Source organism: Aythya ferina (assembly GCF_964211825.1).
Source record: "Aythya ferina genome assembly, chromosome: 3".
Classification (NCBI taxonomy): domain Eukaryota; kingdom Metazoa; phylum Chordata; class Aves; order Anseriformes; family Anatidae; genus Aythya; species Aythya ferina.
The window spans coordinates 103,030,797-103,058,172 of NC_140298.1; the positions used below are offsets into that span (position 1 = coordinate 103,030,797).

Below are 27,376 nucleotides of genomic sequence, written 5' to 3' on the forward strand. Positions count from 1 at the left end.
CACACATGAATAAAAGGATTAGCTTCCTTGCAATCTAGTTCTCAGCTAGGAATAAGGTTGTTCCTAGGCATTCAACCAGGAACACAATGCAAAATGACTCCAACAGCATGGAGTCAGAGTTTGGAAGTTTCATAGAGTAAAAATATACTCTATTTCACATTGAAAACATACTGTGCGAAAAAATCATGTACTTCTGCAGTGCACAGCACTGAAATCTGAAGCCCAATAGGAACTGTGACCTGGTTCCAAGAAAATGGGGGTTGGATAGAGGAAGGATTTACTGAACTGCATGTCTGCCTAAGTGATGCAATAAGGATAGCATTCCTTTGCTATCTGCTGTGTTATTAAAATAATTTTTTCCTTTTTTTTTTCCACCTTTTTTTTTTTTTTCTGTTAAACTCTATCACATTGTATTACAGATTCTGTTTAAAATGTTGATTGCTCCACTGGCAAAACACAACCAGAAGAATGGAGACTTAGAGGGCGAAGAAAAAAAAATAAATAAAAATGGTATGGTTGACATGAAGATAGGAAAAAAATGGACAATTTTTTATGTATTTTTTTTTACTTAAACCTATGGTATCTGCGTGGCAATGATCTGCGTGGCAATGACCAGAAACTTTACTTTATGAGGAATTACTTTCTTATCTGGCTGGCAATCAAGAATTTCTTCTTACTACAAATTATTTTTGTAATTGTTTTCAAACTTCATGTGAAGAAAAACTGAGATTCAGGTTTCATGTTTATGTGGAAGAAACCTAACTGCAAGAAGCTATAGACTTGCACTTAGCAGAACTGCACTACAACTTCAGATTTCTGCCCTACCACATTCAAAGCAGAAATTTGAGCCTACGCCTTGCATATACATGTAATCACTTCATTTACAGGTTTCATCTTTCTACCTTGTTTCCAATCTGCTTTCCTATTTCGTCATTTATGAAAAATACCTCCTAAAGAACCAAAAGCAACCTAAAGTTTAGCAGACCCACCTGTGAGACTATGACTTAGGGACTGAAGCTGCATCACTGTGGCATTCTTCAGTCTCCACATGAGATCACAGTCATGTCAGAAAAGAGAGACAACTGTATAAGTATCTGTATATCATAAACAAAACAGCTCACCTTGGATATATATACATAGTAGGCAGACATGTTGCTAGCAGATTGTTTTTGCAACACTAGAAAGATAAAATAAATAAATAAACAAATCAAAAGACTACTTCTGTCCAGATAGTTTTATATTTACTAGACACAGGCTTATTTATATAATCATAAATCAAAGGCAATTGTAGTTGCAAAGTTAACTTCTCAGCATGCAGGATGGACAAAAATCATTCAATGTATAGCTGTTTGATAGGCTTTGCCCTTCTTACTGCCCTACTTCTTTATACTTTTTCTTTTAGCCTCCTTACTTTGATTATTTTGCCCTCCCTTTTCTGAGGGAACAAGTTGTGACAATTCAATATTTTTGCACATAATGCCTCACAGCCTCAAGTAGGGAAAGATGTGACGGAAGCAAGGTAGTGTTTGCCGGCTGCGTCTTAGGTCCCTGTTACAATCAACAGAAAAAAATAATCACCTCAAAATTAATCTCATCCTTACGTAGGTTAAAAACAGATCTGCTCAAGGTGTCTGTCTTCACTGAATTAGACAGGCACTAGTAATGACTAACTTCGGTTTAGAGGCCTAAATGTTTAAACCTCTAAAATGAGTTGAAAATAATCTCTTCTACAGCAGCCACCCTTTGAGGGCTACTTTTAACTTCCCTAGCACTGCAGGTCTTTTGGGACATCTCTATCACTACCAGATCTCTACCAGGTCTCTGGTCTCCTTTCTGCACTGGCAGGGAGTGAGTCCTTGTGGAAAACAAGTGTGCCACCATGCAGCTGCAGGCCAGGGCAAGCCTAGGGAGAAGCAAGCGAGTCATGAGCACAGCATCACAACAGCTGCTTTCATGTGTGGTTTCCTAATGCTCTGAAAAGCAAGCTGAAAAGAAAGCAAAGCTGTCACATGGCATTATTTTGACATTGCTATGAGTCAGCAGCTACTTGAAAACTTTATATCTACTGCAGGGACCTCTTCTATGTGGGAAAAAAAAAAAAAAAAAAAAAAAAAAAAAAACATGGTAATTGAGAATGCATTGACTTACACTTTGTAGGTCTGTGGGTCTGTTCTTGTGTTCTTCCCTTAGCATTTACTTCTGGCTGTGGGAGGAGACAGGATATTGGGTTAGATGGTCTGACCCAGCGAGTCAGTCTGATGTACTTACCATTAACAGCAGCAAAACTGCAAGAGGTTTCATGAAAATTGCTGGCAGCTGAGGAATGGTAGGGCTCAAGACTCACTGGCTTCACTGCAGGCTTGACAGGATTAAAAGCTGACATGCACGGGGCTGCCTGACTCTTCTAGCTCTCCTCTGTCTCCCTGCCCAAGAGCCTTGTTCCAGCATGAGCCTCCAACCACAGCTTGTTCCAGTTACCATCTCTACTCCCAACAGTCATCGCTTCTGCTCCTGGTTTCCCATCCAGACTTTAGCTCTAAGAAGCTAATGCTAAGCTCCCAGTCCAAATTACCAGTCTTCACTCAGCCATTTTTTATTGTTTTTTAGCTCCAGCACCTGGTCCAGAGGCTGTAAGTGCTTCCTTATTGCTTTTAACAGACTGCTCCCACACCATCAGCGTTCACCAACAAGAAGTCTAATACTTTTTACTGGTGTATACTAAGCTCTGCTGCAGAGGTTTCTTTTGCATAGGTTTGTAAAGGATGAGTGAGAGACTGGATCACAGTTAATGTATATTGGAAACCATGGAGTCTTAAGCTGTGGACTAAGATTTCTTTAGTGGGAATATATGAGCATAGTGTAACAGTGAGTCATTTTATTTGGTTGTTTGCAGTTCGCTGTGCATTTCATGTTGTTTCTTTAGCAGGCTGTGACCACTTATCTTGATTTAATTGCTCTGCTCTAGTTCAGGTGAAGTCCTCCATAGGGGGTGGAATATCTTGCTCCTCCTGAGACCATCCATGAGCAAACTCCACTTCTGGAAAACATGGTGGGTCAGGGTCAGACATGCAGCAAACAAGGAGTGGGTGATATCTGGAAACAACAAGCACTGGATATGGCCTGGCCACAGAAGTGACAGGCAGGAAGAGATTTTTCATAAGGTAACTAGAGGAAGGGGAAGGAGACTGCAGGAACAGTGTAGGCAGACTGGGATTTGTTTCTCACCCTACTTTTTTCATTATTTTTTTTTCCCATCTGAGATTCTACACCATTAATTACTGAAGTGTTTGTTCAAGGTGTCTCCTCAAGGCTTCATTGAATTAACATTTTTTTCAAATACATATTTCTGGCTAAATCTGAAAGGCTCCTGTGAAGGCAGAAACTGTCACAGGTCTAACTACTCATCTCTTCTCCCTATTCCTCCCTTACAGTACTGAGTCTTAGCTCCAGATGACGTGAATTTGAGTAGTATTCCTAATGCATTACGCTTTTTTCATGGTAAATTTTTGTTGTTGTTATGTTTAGGTAAGTCTTGAAAAATAGCCAGATATTTTGATTAGACCTTTCCAAAATTCTCTATCTTAATGATGTCTGAATACTCTATATGAGATATTTCAGATGAAATAATTCAATTTTCATAAATATATAAACAACCCAAGCCAGGGTCAGATAACGATAAATATCAGGCTTTCTTAACAGTCAAAATTACCAGCCACCACTATAATTATATGAGATAGTATTTGAAGCTGAAATTTTCCTTATAAACAATGTGATGAATAATCAGGTCTGAGAGGAGGAAAAGGAAATCACAATTGTTTCCTTGCTGGAATAGATCCACTCACGATAATTTATGCTTTATCCTTCATTTCATGCAGTCATATCAGCCTTCCATCAGTCCTATCCACCACAGCTTGAAAAATCCCATTTCAAGTGAATCCCATTGAAACCCAAATGGCAAGGCCAGGTGTTCGTCTTAAGAGCAATGGCTTTAGAATTCCCGAATATTCCTTTCAGAAAGCCACACAGAAAACAGCCCAATTATTATTGTTGTTGTTATTATTATTCAAAAACTAGTTCTGAGAAATACTTTAAATAACAGAGGAAAGCAAAAATGCTAATCCTCTTACATAACACAAATCCCAGATGGCCTTGTGCGGAGGGGAGGAAGATGCCATAATAGCAGTCACCATTATCAATTGTGCTTGGTGACAGATGTTAAAATGATGCAAGTGCTTGTGCTCACTCACAGAACTTCAGTAAGTCTTTTTCTGTCATATTTCCCATAGAATAAAATCATAAATAAATAAAAAGTCAGGTGCAGTCAAGCACTAATCTTCACTGCAATTGAGCAACTCATTCCAAATAATGTTTAAAGTAAAGCCTTTACAGTCTCTTCATTTGCAGTTCTGCTCCTTAGCTAGAGAAAAATGCCACAGTAGCAGTACTGTCCTGTACATCTTGATTCCTTTGCTCTCCATAACTCTATAATATAAATCAAAATATAACATTGATTACTAGTGATGTCTGTACTAATCCTGTCACCACCTACTACATCATGGACTGTTTTATATTTACATGGAAGCAGCTTTCTTTCTTCACCTTGCATAAAGCCTGGCCCTAAACTACTTCAGATTAATGGCAGGCTCGTGTGACTTAAAGGGTGCACAGGTATTCATTTTCTAAAGGGTTTTGTCACAGTGATCACCTTGTTGTTAAGGATAACGGGGCTGCAGGGGAAGGTGGAGGAGGTACCCATATGTCATGGGGTATCGCCTGCTTTAATAAAGCATACTGACACCCCATGTACAAATGCTCATTTAGTAACCCTAATATTCAAGAATAGAAACATTGATATGTAATAACTTCATTCTCCTATTTCACTTGTCTTAGTTCAGACTGTGCAAGGAGCCAGGCTTGCTGAGAGCTTGCCAGCTCTCAGAATCACATCACCAAAAGTCACAGGGAACCAGGCACCAAACAAACAAGAAGAACCTGTAGTATATGAAGTTGCTCACAAAAAACTCTGGGGACCATTTGAGGTCAATGCAAGAAACCTCCTTGTCCATCTCTCCTGGACATTCTCTTATTCCCATAACTCTACAACTGTGTTTCCTGTCCTCCCGGGGATTTGTGAGAATGACAGAAATTTCCCATCACACTTCCCAGGCACTGGTGCAGCTGTAAAAGTGCTGGTTGCGGGAGTCAGTCTTTCCCAGAGAACCAGGGAGCAGCTCTTACCCTAAAAGCCAGTGCTATGTGTTTGCTCAGCAGCTGTCCCAGAAAAACTAGAAACCAGTTCATGGCTGTACTGCTGTTGCCCCTTAAGAATCATCTACTCAGTGCGTTACTCCTGATCCACTCTGTCTTCCTACTGAAAATAAAAATGTGAAATGTGGATATTTTATACCATATGTATTAGGGGTAAAAAAAAAAAAAAAAAAAAAAAAAAGTCCCTATTCCTCAACAGAGGCTGAAACCTCATACTTACTGTGCCTTTCTAGAACAAAAGGGATGTTAGACTTCCAGTCATGCCATTGGTCTGCATCTGCATGTGTGCAGAAAGGAACATATTAGAATATGTCTCTGAGAATCTGTTCCAGTGGAGAAAAAAAATATTCAGAAAAGCAGTCTGGCTGATACATGTGATTTGGGTTCCAGAAAGGGACCTCTCTTAGATTTAAATCATAGTCACTTCCCTTCTCATTCCTTTGCCTGCCAGTAGCTATTATCATGAAATAAATATTTCCATGCACCAAGTCACAAGCAGAATTTAAGAATTTAAGAAGAAGACAAAAATAACAATAAAAATAAAATAAAATAACTGTTAGGGTGTGCAGGCTACAGCCTATTTGTTGCCCTTCTCTTGTCTCCCACTCTTTCACTTCTCTTTTTCCCTTGAATAGGTGCAGGCAGGCCAGCACCCCCTACATTATCTGGTCACATAGGAATTCCTACAAAGGTGCAGCAGGAAGACAGCAGTGGGCTCCTTTCCCTGGCCCCACTGGATCCCACTGAGGATCTGAGTGCTCCCAGCCAGGATGGTGATGTTGAGAAGCAAGGCAAGACCCAGAAAGGAAATGAGAGGTTATCTTATTATTCCTCTGGCAAGCCCAGAGAAGGCTTTCTGCTTCACTTCATTTCATCTTCCCTTGCAGAGCAATCACTTATTCAAGCTCCAGTTCTAAATGTCTCCTCAAAGAGTTAACTTATTATAAATAATCACGAAAGAAAATGCCCGTTTACACCCAAATTATAGAGAAGTCTCTAGTCTTTATCAAGTCTCAAGTGTATTTGCACTTAAAAGCTTCCCCCCCACACACACATGCTAGAAACAATAGTGCAGGTGCATTGCCCTTCAGTGTACAATGTATTTATCCTGGGAGGCAGGAAGTTGGTTTCACACCTGTTTCTTCTTTTTATTTGTTCTTGGCCTGGCTAATTTGCCGAATGTCATGATTGGTACAGCTGAGGCTGTCAGAAAGAATTACCACTTTGTAACATGACGGCCTAATTCTGGCAGTTCAGATTTTACAATGATTTGCCTTTTGTTCTTTCTTTCAGTAGCGGTCTGTTTTCTGTATTGTACACAAACGGAATCTGATCAGCAGCAACAGAAAATGTAAAAATAAGACGGGCTGCTTTATCAGATGGTTGGACCTTTTTAATATTATTATTATTAAAACTATTCTAAAGACTATGAAATTAATTCTCTGATATGGTGAAAGAGATTCCTGCCATTGGGTGAAAAAATATTATTTTGCAGGAATTAATTCATGACCTAGACTGTGGAAATTTTTTGGTCAGAATTGAAGCACTACTGAAAATTGAAACATATCATTTTCACACAAATTTTAAGGAAGTAACAAGATGTGGTTCATATATTTCTTTGGGTTTCAGCTTTATTACCAGTCCTCCATTTTTTTAATCTAAATTGAAGTGGGCACTTTTAGGAACCATGTTCTCATGTTGACACAACCATTTAGACTCTGCAGTTTACAGCTAGAAAGTTTTCTCTAAAAGCCAAGTCAACCTGAGAAAGAACAATTTATTATTCTTGATTTTAAACATTTAAAGAAAGATTATTTTACTTCAGCTCCCTTAACATCCTCTTCCCCTGCCCCCAAATTCTATTCTTTACCAGAAATAAAGAAACATCAAACTATTGATAATTCTTATTCTCTATGCAGTTTTATTTCAAGGACTATCCCAATGAGGACACCCCTTCCCAGGTTGTGTTTGTTTGTTTGTTTGTTTGTTTTCTGTACTGCAGACCTCCACTTTTTTGCAGCATGTCTGCACTTCATGGAGTATGGTCAGCCTGCAGGAACAGCACCCACGACCCAATGGCCAGCATACAGAAGACATCAGCCCTCGACTCACCCACACCATGCATACCACCTGCACCAAGAAGCACTCTGGTGTCTTAGGATTCACACTAATCCTGTTGTGGTAGCACAAAGTGGTAAACTACAGCCTGAGAGGATGAAGATGGGGAGAAAAGGGAGCAGGGCTGGGTCATGGCAGGGTTACCAAAATGAAGCCTTTTCTCATAAACCACTATGCCATGACCAGAGAGATTGTCAGATGTTTCTCAGCTTCTCTGTAAAACAGAATCACGATCTAAACATTGGATGGCATCAATACCAGGATCAAGACACCTTTCTTTAACTTGTCCGGGGCATTAGCACTCACATGTGAAAAGACACCATACTGTAGACACAAAGCTGATGATTTCAGGCTGCAAAAAGCTACTCAGCTGGCTCTGTGCCAGGAACTGGTGACAGCTCTAGAGCAGCAACACACTATTCTGGAGCCTTAATAGGTTCATTAGCTTTATTAAAGTGACTGTATCAGACGTCTATAGAGCTGAGGCTTAACAGTTCCAAGTTAGGAATTATTTTATTGCTGTCATTATCAAGGAGCTTCTGCAGGGCTCTTCTCCATCTGCTTCATCCTTGACAAGATTTCTGATAGCTCAAGCATCATTACCATGTTCCATAAGAATACCATATCCAGCCGCTACAAGACTATCAACAGAATACACTACCCCCACAGTGTTTGTTGAATCTATCTGAATTTATTATAACCATACAGGGATGCTTCATGATGGTAGGCCAGTTGCATGCATCGTCTTTACCAGCCATGCTCATATTGCCAGTCTATTTCAAATCTCTGATATTATCCTTCTGTGACTAAAAAAAATAAAAAATAAAAAAAATCAACATATCATCTTATCTTAAGGAAAATACCAAATCTGCACCTCAAGCCAACTTCACTTAACCTCAACCAAGAATTTTTGCCTTCTGCTTATGACCTTTTGACCATTGCACTCATGGAGAGGATACAACAAGATTTTTAGCCTCTGCCAGACATTTGTCAGATGCGTGTTTGGTTATTTTAGGACTCTGACAGTGAGAATGGTTCAATGCTAGTGTGGAAAAGATCATCCATGTGTTTTCTGCACACTTAACATCAGGAGAATGGAGCCTTTACAACCTATGAGGCTTCCAAGAAGATCACACAAAAGAATGTGAGTGGGCCACTGGCACACCTGGTGGGGGGTAAGTTCATTTTTCCTACCAGACACAGTCAAGAGAACCATTATGTGCTATCAAACGCCAAAATTTCTTGTTGCTGTCCAAGAAAAAGAAAAAAAAATCTTTTAACATTCTCAAGCAAATACATTATTTGCTGTTTGTACAGCTATACTGGCCGTGTAGAGAGACTGCTGAGCAGGGAAATCTCAGAGCAGCAGTCTGTACTAGAAATTGTCCACCTTCACACACCTTTTATTGAAGGGCAAGCTTACAGACCTGTCCTTTCTACAGAAACAAATTCATGAGGGGAGCAGTTCAGTCACAGTCCACCTACAGAGAAGATAACCTGCTCCTATCAGAACAGTCGTAGCTTATTTGGGTCATTTAGAACAGATTAAGTGCACACAGAAGCCCTTTTAAGGCCACAGATGGGGGACAGATTACTCAAAGGAAGGCAGGCATTTCACAAAAAATCTAGTATTAATGCATATCCATAAAAGGACAGTCTTCAAATTATGTACTGCCTTTCCATGTACTTGATAAAAGTCCATAAACCAAATAAAAATAAAATCAAATTAAACAAACAAACAAACAAACAAACATACAGGCAAACAGGAATCCCAGTTTATCCCCGGTAAAAGTAAATACAATCTCCTTCTAACCTTTCTCAGAAAAGTAGCCCAAACAGAAGAGACTTCTAGTAGATGAGAAATATCCAGTCCCATGTACTAGAATAATTTCCAGAAACTCTTTGCTTCAGTGATAGGCCACTCATAGGTAGGTTCTTGGTGATGTCGAGGGCACTGTGCTAATGCTTCTGACCTATTTTCAGCAGGTCCAATCAACCACCTTGATGTGGACACACAATAAAATTACAAGTCAGTTTGCTCCTGTAGTGGGTTTACGTGGCAAGGTTTTGGTAGCAGGGGGCTATAGGGGTGGTTTCTGTGAGAAAGATCTAGAAGCTGCCCCATGTTTGGGAAGGGCCCCATTGTTTTCCAGATCTGAGCCAATAAGCGATGTTGTTTGCGCCTCTGTGAGAGCATATTTAAGACAGGGAAAAAAAACGCTGCGCCAGACAGCAGCCGGGAGTGAGAGAACAGCCTTGCACGTGCCAAGGTCAGTGTAGAGGGAGGGGGAGAGGTACTCCAGGCGCCGGAGCAGAAGTCCCCTGCGGCCTGTGGTGAGGACCATGGTGAAGCAGGATGTCCCCCTGCAGCCCATGGAGTACCACGGTGGAGCAGGGTTCCACGCTGCAGCCCATGGAGGAGACCACGGTGGAGCAGGTGGCCCTGCACCGACGGAGGCTGCCACCTGTGGAAGATCCCTGCCGGAGCAGATTCCGGGCCGGACCTGTAGCCCGTGAAGAGGAGCCCACGCAGGAGCAGGTGACCCGGCAGGAGCTGCTGCCCGTAGGGGAGCCAGGTTGGAGCAGTTTTCTCCTGAGGGATGGACCCCGTGGTACGGACCCATATCTGGAGCAGTTCTGAAAGAGCTGCTGCCTGTGGGAAGCCCACGCCGGATCAGTTCATCAAGGACTGCATCCCGTGGGTGGGACCCCGCAGCACAGGGGACAAGAGTGACTGAGAAGGAGCGGCAGAGAAGAAGTGCTGTAGACTGACCATAACCCCCATTCCCCCGTTCCCCTGCGCCGCTCGGGGGGAGGAGGTGGAAGAGGGTGGATGGGGGGAAGGTGCTTTTGTTTTTTTTTTCCTTTGTTTTCTCACTTCTCTCGCTTGTTAGTTGTAGGCAATAAATCTTACTATCTCCTTATGCCGAGTCTGTTTTGCCCGTTACAATAATTATTGCGTGATTTTCTCGTCCTTATCTCAATCCTTGAGCCCTTTTCACATATTTTCTCCCCATTCCTCTTTGAGGAGGGGGAGTGAGAGAGTGGCTGTGGTGGAGCTCGGCTGCCCACTCGAGCGGAACCACGACAGCTCCCTAGATGCCTGCCATTGTAGAAATGCCTGCAATAAATCTGGGATCTATGATAGAACTATGGATGCCATGAAAATCTGGCAGTTTTGGTTATTGTTATTCACTGACAAAGACTATTTGCGTCACCAGTCTTGTACCTCTTCCTATTCCCAGCTGGAGTCCTACAATGAGACTGGATATTCCTCATGGAATTGTTGTCAATCACTCCTCTTGGCCTTGTCTTTCCTGATTTGGATTATGTTATCCCAGGACCTCCAGGTGGAAAACAGACCTTAACCTCCAAAAAAATGATAGGCTACTGTCCCACTGCTGGGGTGTAGCAATGAGATGCTCCTGCACTGCCAGACCTCAGCTGCTGAAGTGCTTACTTACTTTCAGAAGTAAGATTTTAGAAAATGTCAGTGATACAGTCTTGCATAATGGTGGAACTTCAGTACAAAGCTCAGTCCGTGAAAAAAAAAAAAAAAAAACAAAAACAAAAACATATGTATATATAAATATATAAGTGAACCAGAAATCCCGTGGTAGTATACATGGACTATATGAAAAGATTGGACATACATGATTAAAAGAAATCATCACAGAGATTCACCAGGGATTTACAGGATGTTGAAAATAGAAGTGATAAAAAAAAGTATTTTACTCTCTATATCTTAAATTCTTGTTTATAAAAAATCTTTAAAGGCCAGCTGAACACTCCAGCAGAGGGCTATAGAGCAAAATAACTGCTTAATATAAAAAGCAGTACTGTTGCTAGAACCTGTTGAGGTCACTTTTGCACATGACCTGCAGAAATAGAAGTCTTTTGACTAGTGTTATTTCAGAATTAGATTTTAGCAGCGTAAACTAAGTTGCATTAGATTATTTTGGAAAGGCAATAGCTGAGAATTTCATTGTGTGGACACAAGAAGGGAGGATTCAAATACTTTTGAAAGAATGACTAATACTAATAATTGCAATCACCTTTCCTGAAATAATCAGAACTGGTGGAATTAAATCCTGTGATTCAGTCCCAAGGAAACAATTAACTGATTGCAAATTATTAAAGTCCATGGATTAGTTTAAGATAATTCTTGTATTCCGTATGCATTAGTGCCATAAAAAGCACAAGGGGTAAACACTTTAGTTTATTTAATGGAAAATAGCATTTTAAAATGGCACAGATTCAGTGACTTTAGGGCCAGAGTGGACTGTTTTCATCCTGAAGTTTAACATAGATAAAGCTGACAAAGACTTTAAAATTTCTGTTATGAGGGAACTTTTTTTTTGACTGTACATACTTTATTTAAAGACATGAATAGTCTTTAAATATTAAAAATGATTCTTCGTGGCCATAATTAGTTTAATAATATCTCATTTTTCTCTGAAAGAAATAAAAAAATAAAGTTCCCCGAGGATCTACTGACTCTGAACTTTTAAATAGTAAGAAATGTCACACCTTCTAAGGACGTGGGTTAAAACAAAAAAGGTTTAGATATAATGTTCATGGATTTGAGCTTTTAATGCTTCATCAGAGTTCATGCAGACTAAAAGTTTTCATGTAATTCAATGCTAGCAAAAGCTCAGTGGTGCTTGTCAACTTTTAACCTAGAGGTCAGCCAGTGCTCCATGCAGGTTCAAATTCAGGATTTGCTCTCCCAAGTTCTCTTTCTCCAAATTCTGAAGAGGTTCTGCCATATTCCATAAAGATTTAAAAGAAATCCTCTTCTTGTCTTGCAATCTTGTTTTATGACCACTAATTATAGATCATTACTATTTTAATTTCACAGTGTCACCTGCAGCTTGTTATCTCTGTTCCCTGAAACCATTCAGCCATACTAAACAGCAACCATGAGAGGGCTCATCCTCTAGTTTCCCTTCAGCTGTGTATTTGCTCCTTTTTTGATACAACAAACCTGATAATTTTGATGAGCAATTTGCCACTCCTTTCTGACAAGGAGAGATGGAAACATCATTCACAAGGCTGTTTGACACCATTTCCATACACAATAGTTTCTTCCATTCTTTCTGAAGTACCTAAAAAGGTATGATGGGAATCCATAGGCCAGATACTCTTCAGAAATAATGAAGGTGTCTGAAAAAGGGAGGGTTTAGAGAGTTTTCTTATTTGTGCGGTGAAATAGGAGTTGTTTTTCCATTGCATTCTCATTCTTCAATAGAATTGAGTGCAGACTACCTTCATCCCAAGACCTCTGTACAGTTTCTATCTCAGGTAGGTTAGAGTCTTATTACTGTAGGCCGCTTCAACAATTCTTGCCTTTGATGTCTGTGCAACATGTTTCTCTTTTTATTGAAGATTTTCAGCCCTGATACACTGCTAACAGGCTTAAGAGACTCAGCTATGTGGTATATCCACATATATCAAGGTCAGGTAGAGAATTTTTGAAGGGGAAAGATGCAAACAGTGATGTTCATATACAGAAGAATGGAGGATCAGATAAACGGCATGTTTGATGGCTCATAGATTCTGTCATAGTGAGGCTAGGGATGACACATTGTTTGTTTTGACTTCTTAGTGTCAGGAGCTCTCTTTCTGACTAAGCCCTACCTAAGCTTCCTGTTCCTCACACCAACTTCCTTTGTGAGATCTGGTTTAAATGCATGAGGGGAGTAAAGCTTTAGGGTTGAAAATATGGCCCTGTTTTAAAAATTGACTTAATAAACAGCAAAATAATGTTTCTCAATTGTCATCTGTCAATAATGGTCATTTAAATGCACTCAGCTTACACATAAAGAAATTACTTCTGAATATTATGTCTACAAACTCCAGCTGGACTTGGAAGATCATTGCTATTTGTAACAATATTAATGAGGGTTTCAGAGCTCCAATGAGCCCCTTGAATACAATCAAGTAGTTTTTGATTAAGCTACAAGGTTTTCCCCTGTTTTTTTCACAGATTTCTGAAGATATAGGAAGGAACAGTTTGGCTGAGCATCAGCACAAGAATCCATCTTATTCTTTCTTAGGTACATTGTCTTTCCAAAGCTAACAGAAAGATACATTATTGAAATGTTTATGCTATCCTATAAACTTTAGAAGATGTAAACAAAAACAGTTAAACCGAAACCAATAGAAATGCATTGCTTCATACTACCTGAAAAACTGGCTCACAATTTTCACTAACTCCAAACTACAAGTAAACAAAATTGTGTGTTCTGTAATTGATGAAAAAAAAAAAAAAATGTATATGAAGTTGAAACGAAAACTGGCATCAGCTTTGTGTGGTCTTTTTGCATGATAATGGTTTTCCTTACATTCACCATTCTTCACATTTTATGAAAAACACATCTGGCCTCTTATAAAACAATCAATTATTGTGATTAAGACACGTACACTGTTCCTTTAAAAAGAGAAAGAGATAAGAGAGTAACACAATGGTTCAACAGACACTTTTTACAGAATTCAAGTTCTTAGCATGTGAAGCCAGAAAGGTAACTCAATCTATCATGCTGAGATAACCATCTAAATAACCCCGTGCAGTACTGAAAAAGGTAAACAGTTCTTGAGAGCAGACAGGTGGCATAAAACCATAGCAACAGAAAGTCTGGACAATGCGGTACAAATGCAAACAAAACTCTCCATATGTATTGCTTTGTCCTCTGCCTTATGTGAAATTGTATTTTAACTGTAGAGTATTTCAAATTTGAATTTCCTTGCACTTGCCATGTCATGTTTTCCTTCTTTGCACCTGTCTCCTTCTCATCTTTTGTTTTTGGTCAACTTTTGGTGATCAGGTACTATTCAGGTCTCCTCCCAACAACTCAGCTCAAACTGTGTTTTTATTTCCCTGCCATGTTATTCTCTCAAAAAACAACCTAGTTCTGTTTTTCTCCCATCAGACCTGACACACACAGTTGTGTACTGCCAGAGTGGGTGCCAGGCTGCTAGATTTTCCTCACGTGTCCCGTATAATCAACAAGGAATGAGAAGTGCCTGTAAAGTCTTCCAGAGGAAAATCTTGTCCTCTTTAGTTCATCTATCAACTTGATCTGGCAGCTCTCAGAGATATGTACTTCTCACCACTTCCATCAGGATTTTAGGCAGTTATGTCAAGAGGACTGTTTCATTACAATTTTAAATTTTGTATGCAAAATGCCTGTCTTAGGCTTCATTTACATTAGCATATTGGTTCAGAGCAGTTGTGCAGTCTTGAAATAACTCTTTCAGTCACCCCACTCACTGCACGTTGGCTGACTTCATGGAGAGTTTTCAGTGTTTACAAACCAGATCCCTCTGGAGGCTGTGTTTGGTGCACACCAAATGTGCCTTGGCCCTTCATGTGGATATAGGAGATGCAACCAACTATTGGTCCTTTAGTTAACTCGGAAATATATTTGTCGCAGTGATGTTCAGTACAGGGCACACCACTAAATCTATGCTGAAGTAAAAGCCCCAGTCTGTATACAGTAGAGATATAAAGATCTCATACTTGTATTCTGTCAAATTATTTGCTAATATAATCATATAGTCATATCTTTATGCCAACTGAATTCACTCAGACTTTCCTTCCCCCTTCCGCTGTTTTGCTACTTCTGCTTTTCTTCCGTTGCTTCAAACTAGTGCTCACCTCCTTTGACATGACTTTTCCTGTAATAGCTCTCTATTATATTTTTCCCAACCCAGATCTTTCCATCTTAGTAATACAATCCATTAGCAGCTACACAGCACATCTTTGACCAGCAACAAAAGTAAATGTAGCTGTCTACAACTGAGCCATTGTCAAAACTCTCTTTATAGTCAATAGAAAGAAATAGGCACTTTTAGGGTATGATTCATCTTAACCCACAGTAGACACTGAATATAGGTCAGATGAATCATGTCTTTAAAGTGCCTACTTCTCCTTATTGACTATAAAGGGAGCCTAGTGCGACTAGATCAGATTTAGATCTCCACACTGCAGCCGTCTTAGATCAGCTGTTTTCCAGTCTGTCTTCTATCATTTCCAGCTTGTTTTTCCTTTAACATGAGTGACAGCAAAAGCCATGCAATCTGGATGAAACTAGATAAAACAAGGGCCCTCAGGGCCATGCTTTCCCGGGAAGAAGGGGGAAAACTGAGGAAACAGTACCCAAACATGGTTTCTGTAGCGGGAGCTTGAGTAGATTATCTTCCAAGTGATATATATCCTACATGGTTTTTGTACTCACCTATTCTGCCTGATTCAGATGAAAGGAGGAAAAGCTCAAACTTACTTTGAACTGGTCTCATTTAAGAGGCAGAAAGGAGCAGCATTTATATTCCACCCAGATTCAGTGCTGGCACCTTCTTAGATGAGACGGCTGCCTGGCTGTGTGAATAGTTGTCTTCCCTGTATCTTTTCCAGTGGAGAAATAGATAAAATCAAGTAAAATAATTAGTGAACATTGCAATAATTAATCACTTAGAATCAGATTATTCACCTCTTGACGTAAAGGAATGACTTCACCGTTGCCCAGAGGTGAACCAGGGCACTATTTGGATGCAACTACCTCTCTGTGAAATGTAAAGTGGGTAAAATGTGGGGTTTAGTTTCACATGCAGATTTCATTTACAGGGTATGTTTAGTACTTCAGTACTTAATAACAAAACAATTAGTTATTTACACAGAGGACAATGAGACTCCTTTGGAAATATCCATCTCATTGTCATTAAAAGCAAATAAAGTGATTATGAACAGTGTAACCGTACAATTAACTGATTAAACCCACGCTGCTCTGTCTATAACAGACCTGCTTTTCAATATGACTTTTATGATTAAAAAAATAGGCTTGTACATGGTGACGCATACCTAAGCCTTCTGAGCATAAGTGAAATTTTTAATTAAAAATGTATGTTTCAAGATAAAACAGCTTTCTCTAATGTAGGGTAATGAACAGCTCCTGACAGAGGTGTGGAGCCCACAAAAATGGCTTTGGAGAGAGGAGGAGGTAATTAAATGCCAAACAAAGCTTAAGCATTTGAAAATTTAAAAAATCATTTATTGTAAGGATACTCCCATTCTACAGATATGATTCCAATTATACTGCAAAACAAAAGGCAGTCAACACACTGCAGTGTTATGAAAAGGAAAAAAGGGAGAAAGCAACCATGTTTCCTGTTTCCTAGAGATTTCAAAATATTGTATTTTTCTTCCCTGTTGAATTTTCCATGATACCATATTAGAAATATTCCAAACCTAACATTCTTCACAGTGAAATAAATTAGAAGATCTATGATCATGTGATGACCACTCCAGACTGTAGGGAATTTTGACACGGAAGGAAATATGATGACTGGACAAAGGAATAGCCTGTCGTCCAGGCACCAGTTATAGTTTTGGCTGCTGAACAGTAGGGTATTTCATTTTTCAAGTTCCTTAGTGTCAGTTTCCACATCATGTGTTAAAAGTTATTTTTTGTTCAAATGTACTTTGGTGTGAATAACTGAAATTTGTTTTTCTGATAAAGGCACCTGAGGAAAAATATATTTTATGGATATTACATATAAAGACAAAGAATTCAATTTTCAACATATAAAGATCAAAATATCTCTCCATCAAGCACTTTAAAATATTATATTTCCCAACTAAATAGACATTGACACTGAAAATCTGAAACTGGTTATACAGAACACTGGGTTAATATAAAAGGAGTCTCATTCATGCAGTGACTTATTTTTATTTTCTCACATCTTACTGTATATATTAGTACAGAGATCAATCCAAATAAAGTATGAGAAACACCAGGGTTTGGAACATGCTAAAACCTAATGAGACATCAAACTTATCTACAGAGCAAATGAGAAACACATTCTAAGTCAGCTGCAGAGAGACTAAAGTTTTAGAGGTAATGCCATTTTCTTAGTGTACTCACAAAAGGAGAGTTTTGCAATTGTTTTGCATAGAAGCTTTGGGAATAATTAAATGCATTTCACTGAAAACAATCACCAAACCTAGCAAAGAAAGATGCAAGATGTGGAAAAAATCTATCTCCTGACAACACAAGATGTTTTTTCCAGAAATATATTTTTCATGCATTAGTCAGTCTGTTTAAAATTTTACAAGTTGTAATACTAGAAATTATCTGAAACTTATAAATTTAGGAAAAGAGCTAACAGCAAATTGTTTGGGATGTCTGATTAAAAAAAAAAAAAAAAAAGCTCAAGCTTTCTCTGTACAGAGGGCAGGCCTGAATTCCCAAACAAAGCGAAATACATAAGTGGATTTTCAAAATGTGTGTCACAAGAATGTGTATTGGTTGAGGAATGAGAGAGGTTTAGCAAATATTCAGCTGAAAAGCAGTTAGTCTTGTTTTCTGATAAGCTGTCAGAAAACAGCTTTATATTTTGAGCTTGGATGGGCCTAATAGTTTAGTCACCATGTCAAGCATCAGTAAAACTTCATTCTGTCAGCAGCAGACTTGCAGTGTGCCACTACATTTTAAAATGAAGAGTTGGCGTGAACTCTGTTAACCATAACCTCAGGCTCTTCCTGGAACTGTGATACACCCACGCCATGCAGCCTTCACTGAATATCATGTTAACACTCCTCCCCCATGCACGGCTGTTATACTGTATGTGAACAGCAACAGTCAAATATAAGACTAAGAACCAGCTGCACCCTATTATTCAGTTCACTTTCAGATTTGCATACTTACCAAATATTCCCTCAGTGGGATATTCATTATTTCTAGTATTTTACTTAGCACCAGTATGGAACTTCCCACTAAAGCACGTTTTCATCAGAGAAGACTTTTATTCCTTGATAAGACATTGGATCACAGATATCTGTATTACTTCCAATGAATTTCCACTGAAGCAAAAGGGAATTTGGCCTAGAATTTCAAAGACTGCAGTTTCAAGGTAGATCCATCGCGATCAACTCTTTAAGTTCAGGCACTTCAAGACTTCCAGGGCACTTTTATGCAGAATTAAGAACCTGAATCCTAAAAGCCTCAACTCCCTCTTTTTTACCTAATGAGCATGTTAGAATTTAAACAGCAAAAGCTCACATGAAATTTTGAAGAAATTGTTCTGTCTGTTGAAAATCTGTGAAAAATCTACATAAAAATAAATAAATAAATAAAATAAAGAGCAGGATTCACCTTCAGGAATGAAAATTCTTTGTTTGCATGACCTTTACTTCTAAACCAGGAAAAGATATATTCCCTGACTGAGACGGCTTAAACTGAAACCGAATTTTTCATTGAAATCCCTGAGACTGTCCCTTGGGAGCTAAAAAGTTTGCTAGATTACATAGCTCAGTACACTTCCAGTAAAGCAAGACTATATGCTAAATTATACAGTCAAGGTACTTCCTGTACCAAAGCAACAGTTTTATTTTTTCATAAATCAGAACAAAAGGAATCTTCAGATTCCTGGGATTTGTCACTTTTTAGGCAGTGACATATCTTTCTGCACTGAGAGCAGCAGTAGCTGAGTTTACTTTTATGTGTTTGCTTCTTTTTGGGGGACTGTTAAAAATGGCCATATAGTGACAGGGTTGGAGGTCTCCTAAGCCATCAGCCTGGACATGACATCGGCTCTTACAACCACTGTGACAGCTGGCAGGGTTCACAATAGAAGTAATCACCTTTAGATTGCATCTGCTGAAGCCCCATAGGACTTAATTTGACCACTGATAGAGTTTGTGATTTTTCTTAGAAAGGCATTAAAAAATAAAAGAGCTGGGGATAAGTGAAATTTAGAGGAAGGCAAGAAAAAGGTGAAGCCACAAAGCAACCAAAGAAGAAAAAGTGAGAGAAAAAGATCAGGAGGAAAAGAAAATGTATCCCAGTGAAAACGTATATATATATATATATAGTAATTTTTTAATTCATATCACCTATCTGTGACTCCATAGTTGACAGGATAGTCACATCTATTCCTACAGGTTCTGCCTTATTTTTAAAAGCTGGAGTTGAGCTTGGTTAAGTTAATTGCTCTAAGGGCTGAAATGAATGAAGGATATGACTGGCTTGAGAGAAGTAAAAATAAGGATTCAGTATACTGCAGCATACTTATAGAGCAGGGAAAGGGCAAGAGGAGACTCCACAGTAACATCTGTAAGGGATCATTCACTTCACCAAGTGCTGCCAACAGGAAAGTCCTGGTCTCCTTTGACTTCTTGCTAAATGCAAACTTGGTAGAAACAAGGTAAGGGCAGTGAGCTCTGTTGTACAGTCATCAGAATCATATCACGATGGTATCATCACATCAATGCATCAGTTATGTGAGACAGTGCAAAGAAATAGGAGGTGGTGGGATGAGTGAAATGGGATTATCATAGTTCACAAATACGTTAGGAAAGCAGTGCAAAGGAATTCATCCTGACACAGTGTGAGAGGCCTTCAGACCTTCATTTAAATCTGAATATAGCTTGAGCTTTGTAGAACACTCAGGTACACATGCATACACAACACACACAGCAGACTGCTGGGAAACACGATTATGGGGTAAGCAAATGGCACTGGGAATGCCACAGCTGACCAACTGTGGCCTCCAAAGGCCAGATCCAGAAAAGACACACAAACTGTTTGAGCTAAAGTTCCTCTAAGTCACGAAGGTGAAAAATGCTCTTCTAGAGACCTTGCATGGGCCAACTCAACCTTTGGACTTTTCTGTCTCTCCTCTTTGACTGCAGAGGAAGTCTACCACCTAACAGATTGTTTTAGGCTTATTTTTTGTAAACAGCAAAGGCTTTATAGAAACTCTAGTCACAAAAGAAATTTTGCCCTGAGTAATGATAAGCTGATTCAGTTTAAATGAAACAAGTCTACAGTTAAGATTTTTTAATTCAAGAAACAGACTGTGGGAAATTAAGGAAATTAGCAAGTGTCGTCAACTGTGCTGAAGAGCTCAGAGGCTCATATGTAAGGCTTGGAATTTCCTTGATGAAGTTCTGAATTTGTCTGTCATTCAATTTGCAAGCAAGGAGAAAATGCTTTAGGTATAACTAGAGGAATAATTACCATAGAAGGTATATTAAAGGTAAGCAAATTCTACAAGCAACTGAAAAAAAAATTAATTAAAAAGACTGAAAAGAAATGACAAATATATCCTGAAGGTGAGAAAGTGGAGGGACAATGTGAGAACTGCCACAGTAAAGCTGAGTTACATATCACAGCAAAAAAAGTAAAACAAAATAAAACAAAATAAAACAAATACCCTCGGCCACATGGGCAAGAAGAGATGAAGCAAGAAGAGAGTGCTTATCACTGAGGACAAGGGGTGAGATAGCAGAAGAGAAATTAATCTAGATAAAATCCAGCTATCAAAGGAATATTTTGCCCCAGTTTTCAATGAAATTAACAATGAATGTGAAGATGTGAAGGCAAGAAGGCAAAGAGAAATGAAAGCTGAAACAAAAGTGAAATCTGAGGTAGACACAGAAGTCAGAGAGTTCAAGCTGAAGAAGGTATGGGAGGTGAAACATTTCAGAATATTGAAAGAACCATCAGAGGAAAATGTCCTTCTTCAGGGCCCAGGGAGGTTGTGGAGTCTCCTTCTCTGGAGATATTCAAGGCCCATCTGGACACCTACCTGGGCAGCCTGCTCTAAGGAACCTGCTTTGGCAGGGGTGTTGGACCCAATGATCTTTCAAGGTCTCTTCCAACCCCTACAATTCTGTGAATCTGTGGTATTTACAGAATTGATCAAATTAGATAATAAATGAGGAAAGACCACGATCTGATAATAAATGAGGAAGGAAATAAGCTACTAATATTTAAGAAGAGAAACATTAGGATTGCATTCATATTGCCTCAAGAATTTGCATTGTTCAGAACATAATTTGAAAGAAACAATAACTTGCCATGGAGTTACATTGCAAATAGGATAAGGCAGTAACAGATTTTCAAGAAATACCTTTTGGTTGAGCAGTATATTCTTTCTTGATTTTTATTATAAAAAGAATTTTTTTCTAAAACATGTATCTCATCTACCTGGACTTTGCTAAGTTATTAAGCTTCTCTTACACTGTCAGTTAGTAGAGAAGCTAAGCATTAACAGAGAATTGTATTGTATATTAAAAATGGAACCAACTATGAGATGGCAACAGTTTATACCGAAGGTGACACCTGTATTTGAAGGACATTAATCTTAAAGTTTCTTTAAAAGCTGTGAGGGAGCAAATGATTGAAAGTTTTCAAAAACAGCACAAAATATAGGAGCCTACAAATTCAATCTGGGTGCTGACATAAAGCTGAGAGACACTGCCAGTATGGAAGAGAATTGGAATATCACACAGGAGAAGTGTTATATTAACCCTGAGGACCAGGCTAATAGAAATTCATGAATTACCTAATTAATACAACATATGGAAGCTCCTGCAATTACAGTTTTATAACAAGAATAATTCCTGTAAATTAGAGGCTCTTAGGTGCTACTGACAGCAAAGAAGGAAGGTCAGGGTGATCATTTCAGTATTGATCAATCAGGAATTCATCTGACCTAACTTCAGGTGTCTACAGTGTAGGCATATTTCCCCTAGCTGCTCAACCCAGCCTGCATTTGCAGTCAAAGGAGACAAATAGGCACTTCCAGACGTTATTGATCTGACCTTTTTCAAACCTTTACTTCAGAATGAGATGAATCACTTATTTCTCTCTATTGATTATGAAAGAAGGTCTCTTTGGGAGGAAATCAACCAGTCACCACCAAAACAAAATTCAGGAATCCTCAAGAATTCGCAGCACATCTATGCTGTGGCTCAGAGCAGGCAACATCTAATCTGCAGTTCATGCCACAGAAAAACTGTTCTGTGGGCTTGCAACACAGCCCTCACATTTTTAAATACAATGAACTGAACCACCCCCACAGACAAAAACAGACATGTTTTAGATGTATGTGAGCACCATATGGGCAATATGGCATGGATGGGATTCATCTGCTCTATACAGGATTAGCCTTGCGTATTAGCCACTCTAGGCTACTTGGGTCAGGGGACCAGATATCACTCTTGGGTGGATGTGCCTTGTGATGTGATGACATCCAATGTTAAATATAGGTGGGTATGGAACAGCCATGAAAAGGTTTCTGATAAATAGTTTCTAAACGCCCCTGGAATTAAGCTAATAAACAGCTTTCCCTCTGCTGCTGCAAGGACAAGAAAGTAATCAGCTCCAGAAAGAAGCTGATGTGCTTTGTGATGCCTGCCACAGCAGAGGACAATTCTTAGGATGGTTCTCAGCTCCCATGTCTTGGTCATGAATCACCTATAGTTCCAGCAGATTATTTCTTTTATCTTACTCCAGTATATGCCAAATGACACCTCTGTTGAACTGTTCAAGTGCAAAACAGATTCCAGTTTGCTTTTGCATCGTGCCCTTTGCAGTGAAGTATGTGTTCTTTCAGTCTTGTTTTCCCCTGTACTATGCTCCCACTTCCTAGGAAGTTTTACAAAGAACAGTCTTTTTTCTTTTTTAATGTGAAGAGTAGTCTGAGAGGTTCAAAGAGTCTCAAATGCCAAGAAATCAGCCCTCACCTAATTAAGAGCTCATTTACTCCAAACAGAATTGCCACAGTAAGCTACAGACTGTTTCTGATCTGCTTGGAAAACACCTTTTCTGATGATGCCAGATGAAATACCATACAGAAGATTTTTTATTTTTTTTCAAGCCATACACTTGGTTCTCTTTCACATGTAATGAAGATAAAAGCTCTATCTGCACACAGGATTTCTGAATATCTAACCATATGCACTTGTCTACATCTATATACACAGAGACATGTATATACAGGCTACATTAGCAGTCCATGAAGAATGTGACCAAAATTAACATATTGTTCTTCCTTTTTCATTTGATCTCCTAATTTATTTCCTTTTCACCATCCTCTTTTTTATTTTCTTAGCTATGTTTCTTACAACCATGGGGTAACACAACACTTAACAACACTCTTAACACTGTAAACCTACTTAGGTGCCCAGATTATGTATACATGTGGAAAATATATATGCTGAATACATGTGTCTAAACACACACAGAGATGCAAATCTTAAAGGACAGGGTAAGGAACAGTAGCCCTTCTCCTTCCTTCCCCTCTCCCCATTGCCTATACTGTCCTTCACAGCATGTTCCCATCAAAGCCATGCAGTAACATGGAAGTATGACCTTCCTTATTCATGTAGCTGACTGAATAGTCAGCTTGAGAGTTATACAAGTAACCCTAGTCTTTGGGCTCAAACTGGTGTCACAGTGCCTTATATGTACTGTTTGTAGCACACACTGTCTGGGATTTACCTGTATCTGTCATAGACAAGCTTTTACTAATGAAATCTGAGCTAGTGTCAAAAAGGAGAGGACTCCCTTAGTTTGTTTATCACCTCATTAGCAAAATTAATTAGCAAAAACACTTCACCATGACAATCACAAATGAATCCCCAGGATATCTACCTGTAGATTTGGGGATGAAACCTTTTCCAGAAGGACTATTTTCTCAGAATCTGAAGCTAACACAAGCATTAGCCCCTTTCATGTCTTCATTTTGTATGTGTTCACAAGGATATAAGGAAGTTCTGAAAATAATTGGAAGTGTTTGATGTTTGTATATTGCAGTGTATTACACTGTTTGAGATACATTGCAAAGGTTCTTTAGGATTGTGCATTTCAAACACAAGAATAACGTTCAGCAGTATAAAACCTTCAGAAATAGTTAACTTCTACTTTTTGCACTCAGAAAAATATGTACAATCCTCTATTGCGTGAAAGACAGCATGATGCTAAAACCACAAACAAACAAACAAACAATAGCAATATATAGATTATGTGTTTGCTGGCCACGTTTAAAAGCAAAGCATAATTACATTAATAAAATGAAAAGGAAACCTGAAAGTAAAGTCAGGATTCACACAGTAAAACAAAACAAAAAATGTGTTAATTAAATGCCAAATCAAACTGGTGCATTTTTAACAAGATTTTAGGTCTTGCAATGATTTGCTTATTCTGCTAAACAAAAGGGAAGGAGTTTCACAGCGTGGGAGCAGAGAAGAGAAACACCCTAAAACCGACATCATCTATTTAACAAACAGAGCTGGAAAAAGAATTGTTATTCAGCTAATAAATAGGTATTGTTTTCTTTAACTACTGGTAAATGTGCACCAGAAAGAAATCGAAAATATTTCAGTTTTACTGTCTTATTCTCAGCCCCTTGCCATTCTGCTCTGTTCCAAACATTTTGGCAGCTGCTAAGCAGCCAGCAAACGCAAGTGAGTGACGTTCCAGAGAACAGAATGACCTTGCCACCAGTAAATCCATGTGGACAGGTTGGAAGAAAGCTTGTGTCTACAGGGCAAGACAGACAGATGACAGTTTTTTCCCAGGGTAAGACAACTCACTTGGTGGACACAACAGACAATCTGGCTACTGCATCTGTAATCCAGATGGTCATTAGTATCTGAGAATGGCTCACTATTATTGAGCCCAGTCTAGTTGATTTAATGTAGATGACCTTCTTTGCATCACCTCCAAACCAGACAGTCACTTCTTGCCTAGAGGACCCCCAGCTTTAAACATGATGAGCATTAAAGAATACTGCTGCATGCAGACCCAGACATTCAGTTTGTGCTGGTATTTGTGCATTTTATAAAAGGCACATCAGGAATAATACACTGTAATTTTGAACCATACCACCGCACTCCATGACATGTTTCCAGTATGCATAATTTGGGAATAGTGAGGTTTGGGGGGTTGTTTGTTTTTGTGACAACATTTGAACTTCAGATTTTTAAGTGATAAAAGTGGGCAGAGTTTCTCTAAGGTTATCAGCTGAAGAGCTGAATTTTACAGTTCTGTTTTAAAAGCACACAGAAAGGGCTTTCAGAGGTATGAAAAAATGTATATTAGAAGACTGAATACAAAATAGATCTGTCTTTCCTTCAATTTTAGATCATTACTGCTTGAAATTAAAAACATGTATTATGGTTTGGGTACATAAGATATTGTTAAAATATTTGGGAAGATATTAAAACAAAGTTTACCTAAAAGTACTTCCTTAGCAGTTTTCTTTATTTGTTGATAGTTTACTAGACTAAATACTGGAGACTAAATACATTTTGGAGACTAAAACTCTGTGTTGTTTTTTTTTGTTGTTGTTGTTGTTTGTTTGTTTTTGTTGTTTTTGTTTGTTTGTTTGTTTTTAGTTAGTTTGTTTGTTTTAGTTTTTCACTGATCCTACGGTTCTTCTCAGATTCTCAGATACGGTTCAGCAGATTTGAGAGGGTATCTCTAACCCTCTTTTTTATTCCTGAAAGCATTCATGCATGTCTTTCTTAATCCTAGAAATGAAAGCTAAGATTTTCAAAAAAGGCAAGTAATTGTAATTGGGTCAGTGTTTACAGCTCACAGTTTACAGTGTAAACAAATCAGAGGGATGTTTCTGTTGTCCAGAAGGGGGTATTTATCCACCTATCACCGTTAGGTGAAATGTAAGGTGTCCTAGAACTGATACAGAAAAATTGAGATCCTTGTGTCTGCCATTTATTTAAAAAATGCTTCTCATTTAATTTATGTGAAGCATCATTTTGAAGTTAAGACTCTTGGGAAGAGTATGGATAATTTGTTTCCAGTTCTTACAGATTTTCATGATGACTTGGGACAGGCAACATAAGTTATAGATATTTGAAAGATATTATGACACTTAAGATTTACTGTGGATTTACATAGGATTCAAGACACCTAAACAACTAAGCTGCATCTCCAAGGATGTTTTTAGGCTGATCAGAAAGATTTAAGCATGACTCTAAGACTGTAAAACCTCAACCATTTGGATTATATGAGAAGTGAGTAAATGCCACGTTGTTCACTCGAGAAGGGAATAAACTCTCAGTTGCATCACTAGCTGTGATGTTTGCTCCATTGCGGTTCAGGGAAAAGCAACAGCTACATACATGGAGTGCCAAAACAGCTATTTCCGCTGACACTTACGCACCCTTGAAAATGACACAAAGCATCAAAATCAGCTTAAAATCAAGCTAGAGGTAGTTCTCTCCATTTTAAACATTGTTTACAAACTTCTACCTAGAAACTGGGTCACCCTCTCTTCAACATAAAGACTTTCCAAACAATTTCTGTCCTTACCCAGAAAGAAATTCACCTGATTAGATAGTAGTCTCACTCTCTGTCCTTCCTGTTGAAAATGGGCCACTGTATCCAAAAGCAGGCATGATTCATGCAGAAAGAGGAAGGGTAAATGAAAGGAGACTGGTTTTATAGCCCACTGCCAGAAAAACCCTAGAAAAGGAAGAGTCCTGAGTTCTGTTTCTTGCTTCAGAATATACATTCAGAAATACATTTGCCAAATGTATTTTCAAATAAAGAGTCTTTTGATAAAATGCTTTAACAATGTGGTATGAAGTCTGAGTGTTGTTCTATATCTCAGCTACCCCTCTATAGAGGGTAGGGCAGGGACAGCTCTTTGTAAGATGTGCGTGAGCTTTGCTCCACTTAATGAGGCATGCTGCACACTGAGGAAGGACACCTTGTTCACAGCTGCAGACCCACATACCTGTCTCCCCGTGACACCCAAGAACAAAATCTCCTCCTATACCTTGTATCTGTTCTAGAAAACAAAACAAAACAAAAATTATAAAGAAACTACTTTCTGTAGTTACCTACCATGTTTACAGCCCTGTTCCTAGCCAAGCCATGCAGCGTGGAGGCACAGCTGCCACCTCCCTGTGTCAGCTGGGCTCATTGTCAGGAGGGAATGCCCCAGGAGGCACAGCTGATGTTTGCACTCCTGCACAGATGGGCACTACCCTTCCTGCCCCGCTGCTTGCTGGAGTCCCCGCATAGGGTCTGCTGCAGGGTGGAGCTGAACCATGATGTCCCTCAGCCATCCTTGTCCTCCACTGTCCTTCTCCAGTGCCCTTCAGCTGGGGAGCTCTGCTCTCCGTCCCCCCTGGACACGGCATTAGGGTGAACTTTGCAGCCCTCAACCCTTC

The 27,376-nt window shown here is 39.1% G+C and overlaps 1 protein-coding gene across 3 annotated transcripts in view; it reads right to left on the reverse strand.

Moving 5' to 3' along the window:
- LOC311434916 (uncharacterized protein) overlaps window positions 1–27,140 on the reverse strand; it is a 48,444-nt gene extending 21,304 nt beyond the window's left edge. The window contains exons 1-5 of one of the 3 annotated variants that reach the window (XM_084515429.1): window positions 27,048–27,140; window positions 26,527–26,663; window positions 5,489–5,545; window positions 2,149–3,037; window positions 1,122–1,177 (exon numbers count right to left, since the gene is read on the reverse strand). In XM_084515429.1, the coding sequence (XP_084371555.1) occupies window positions 1,122–1,177; window positions 2,149–2,383 (291 nt within the window). In that variant the 5' untranslated portion in view covers window positions 2,384–3,037; window positions 5,489–5,545; window positions 26,527–26,663; window positions 27,048–27,140. Of the gene's footprint in view, window positions 1–1,121; window positions 1,178–2,148; window positions 3,038–5,488; window positions 5,546–15,671; window positions 15,794–26,526; window positions 26,664–27,047 lie in introns of those variants that run through there. The other 2 variants (XM_084515430.1, XM_084515431.1) reach the window with 2 other exon arrangements.
- Between the last annotated feature and the right edge of the window lie 236 nt (window positions 27,141–27,376).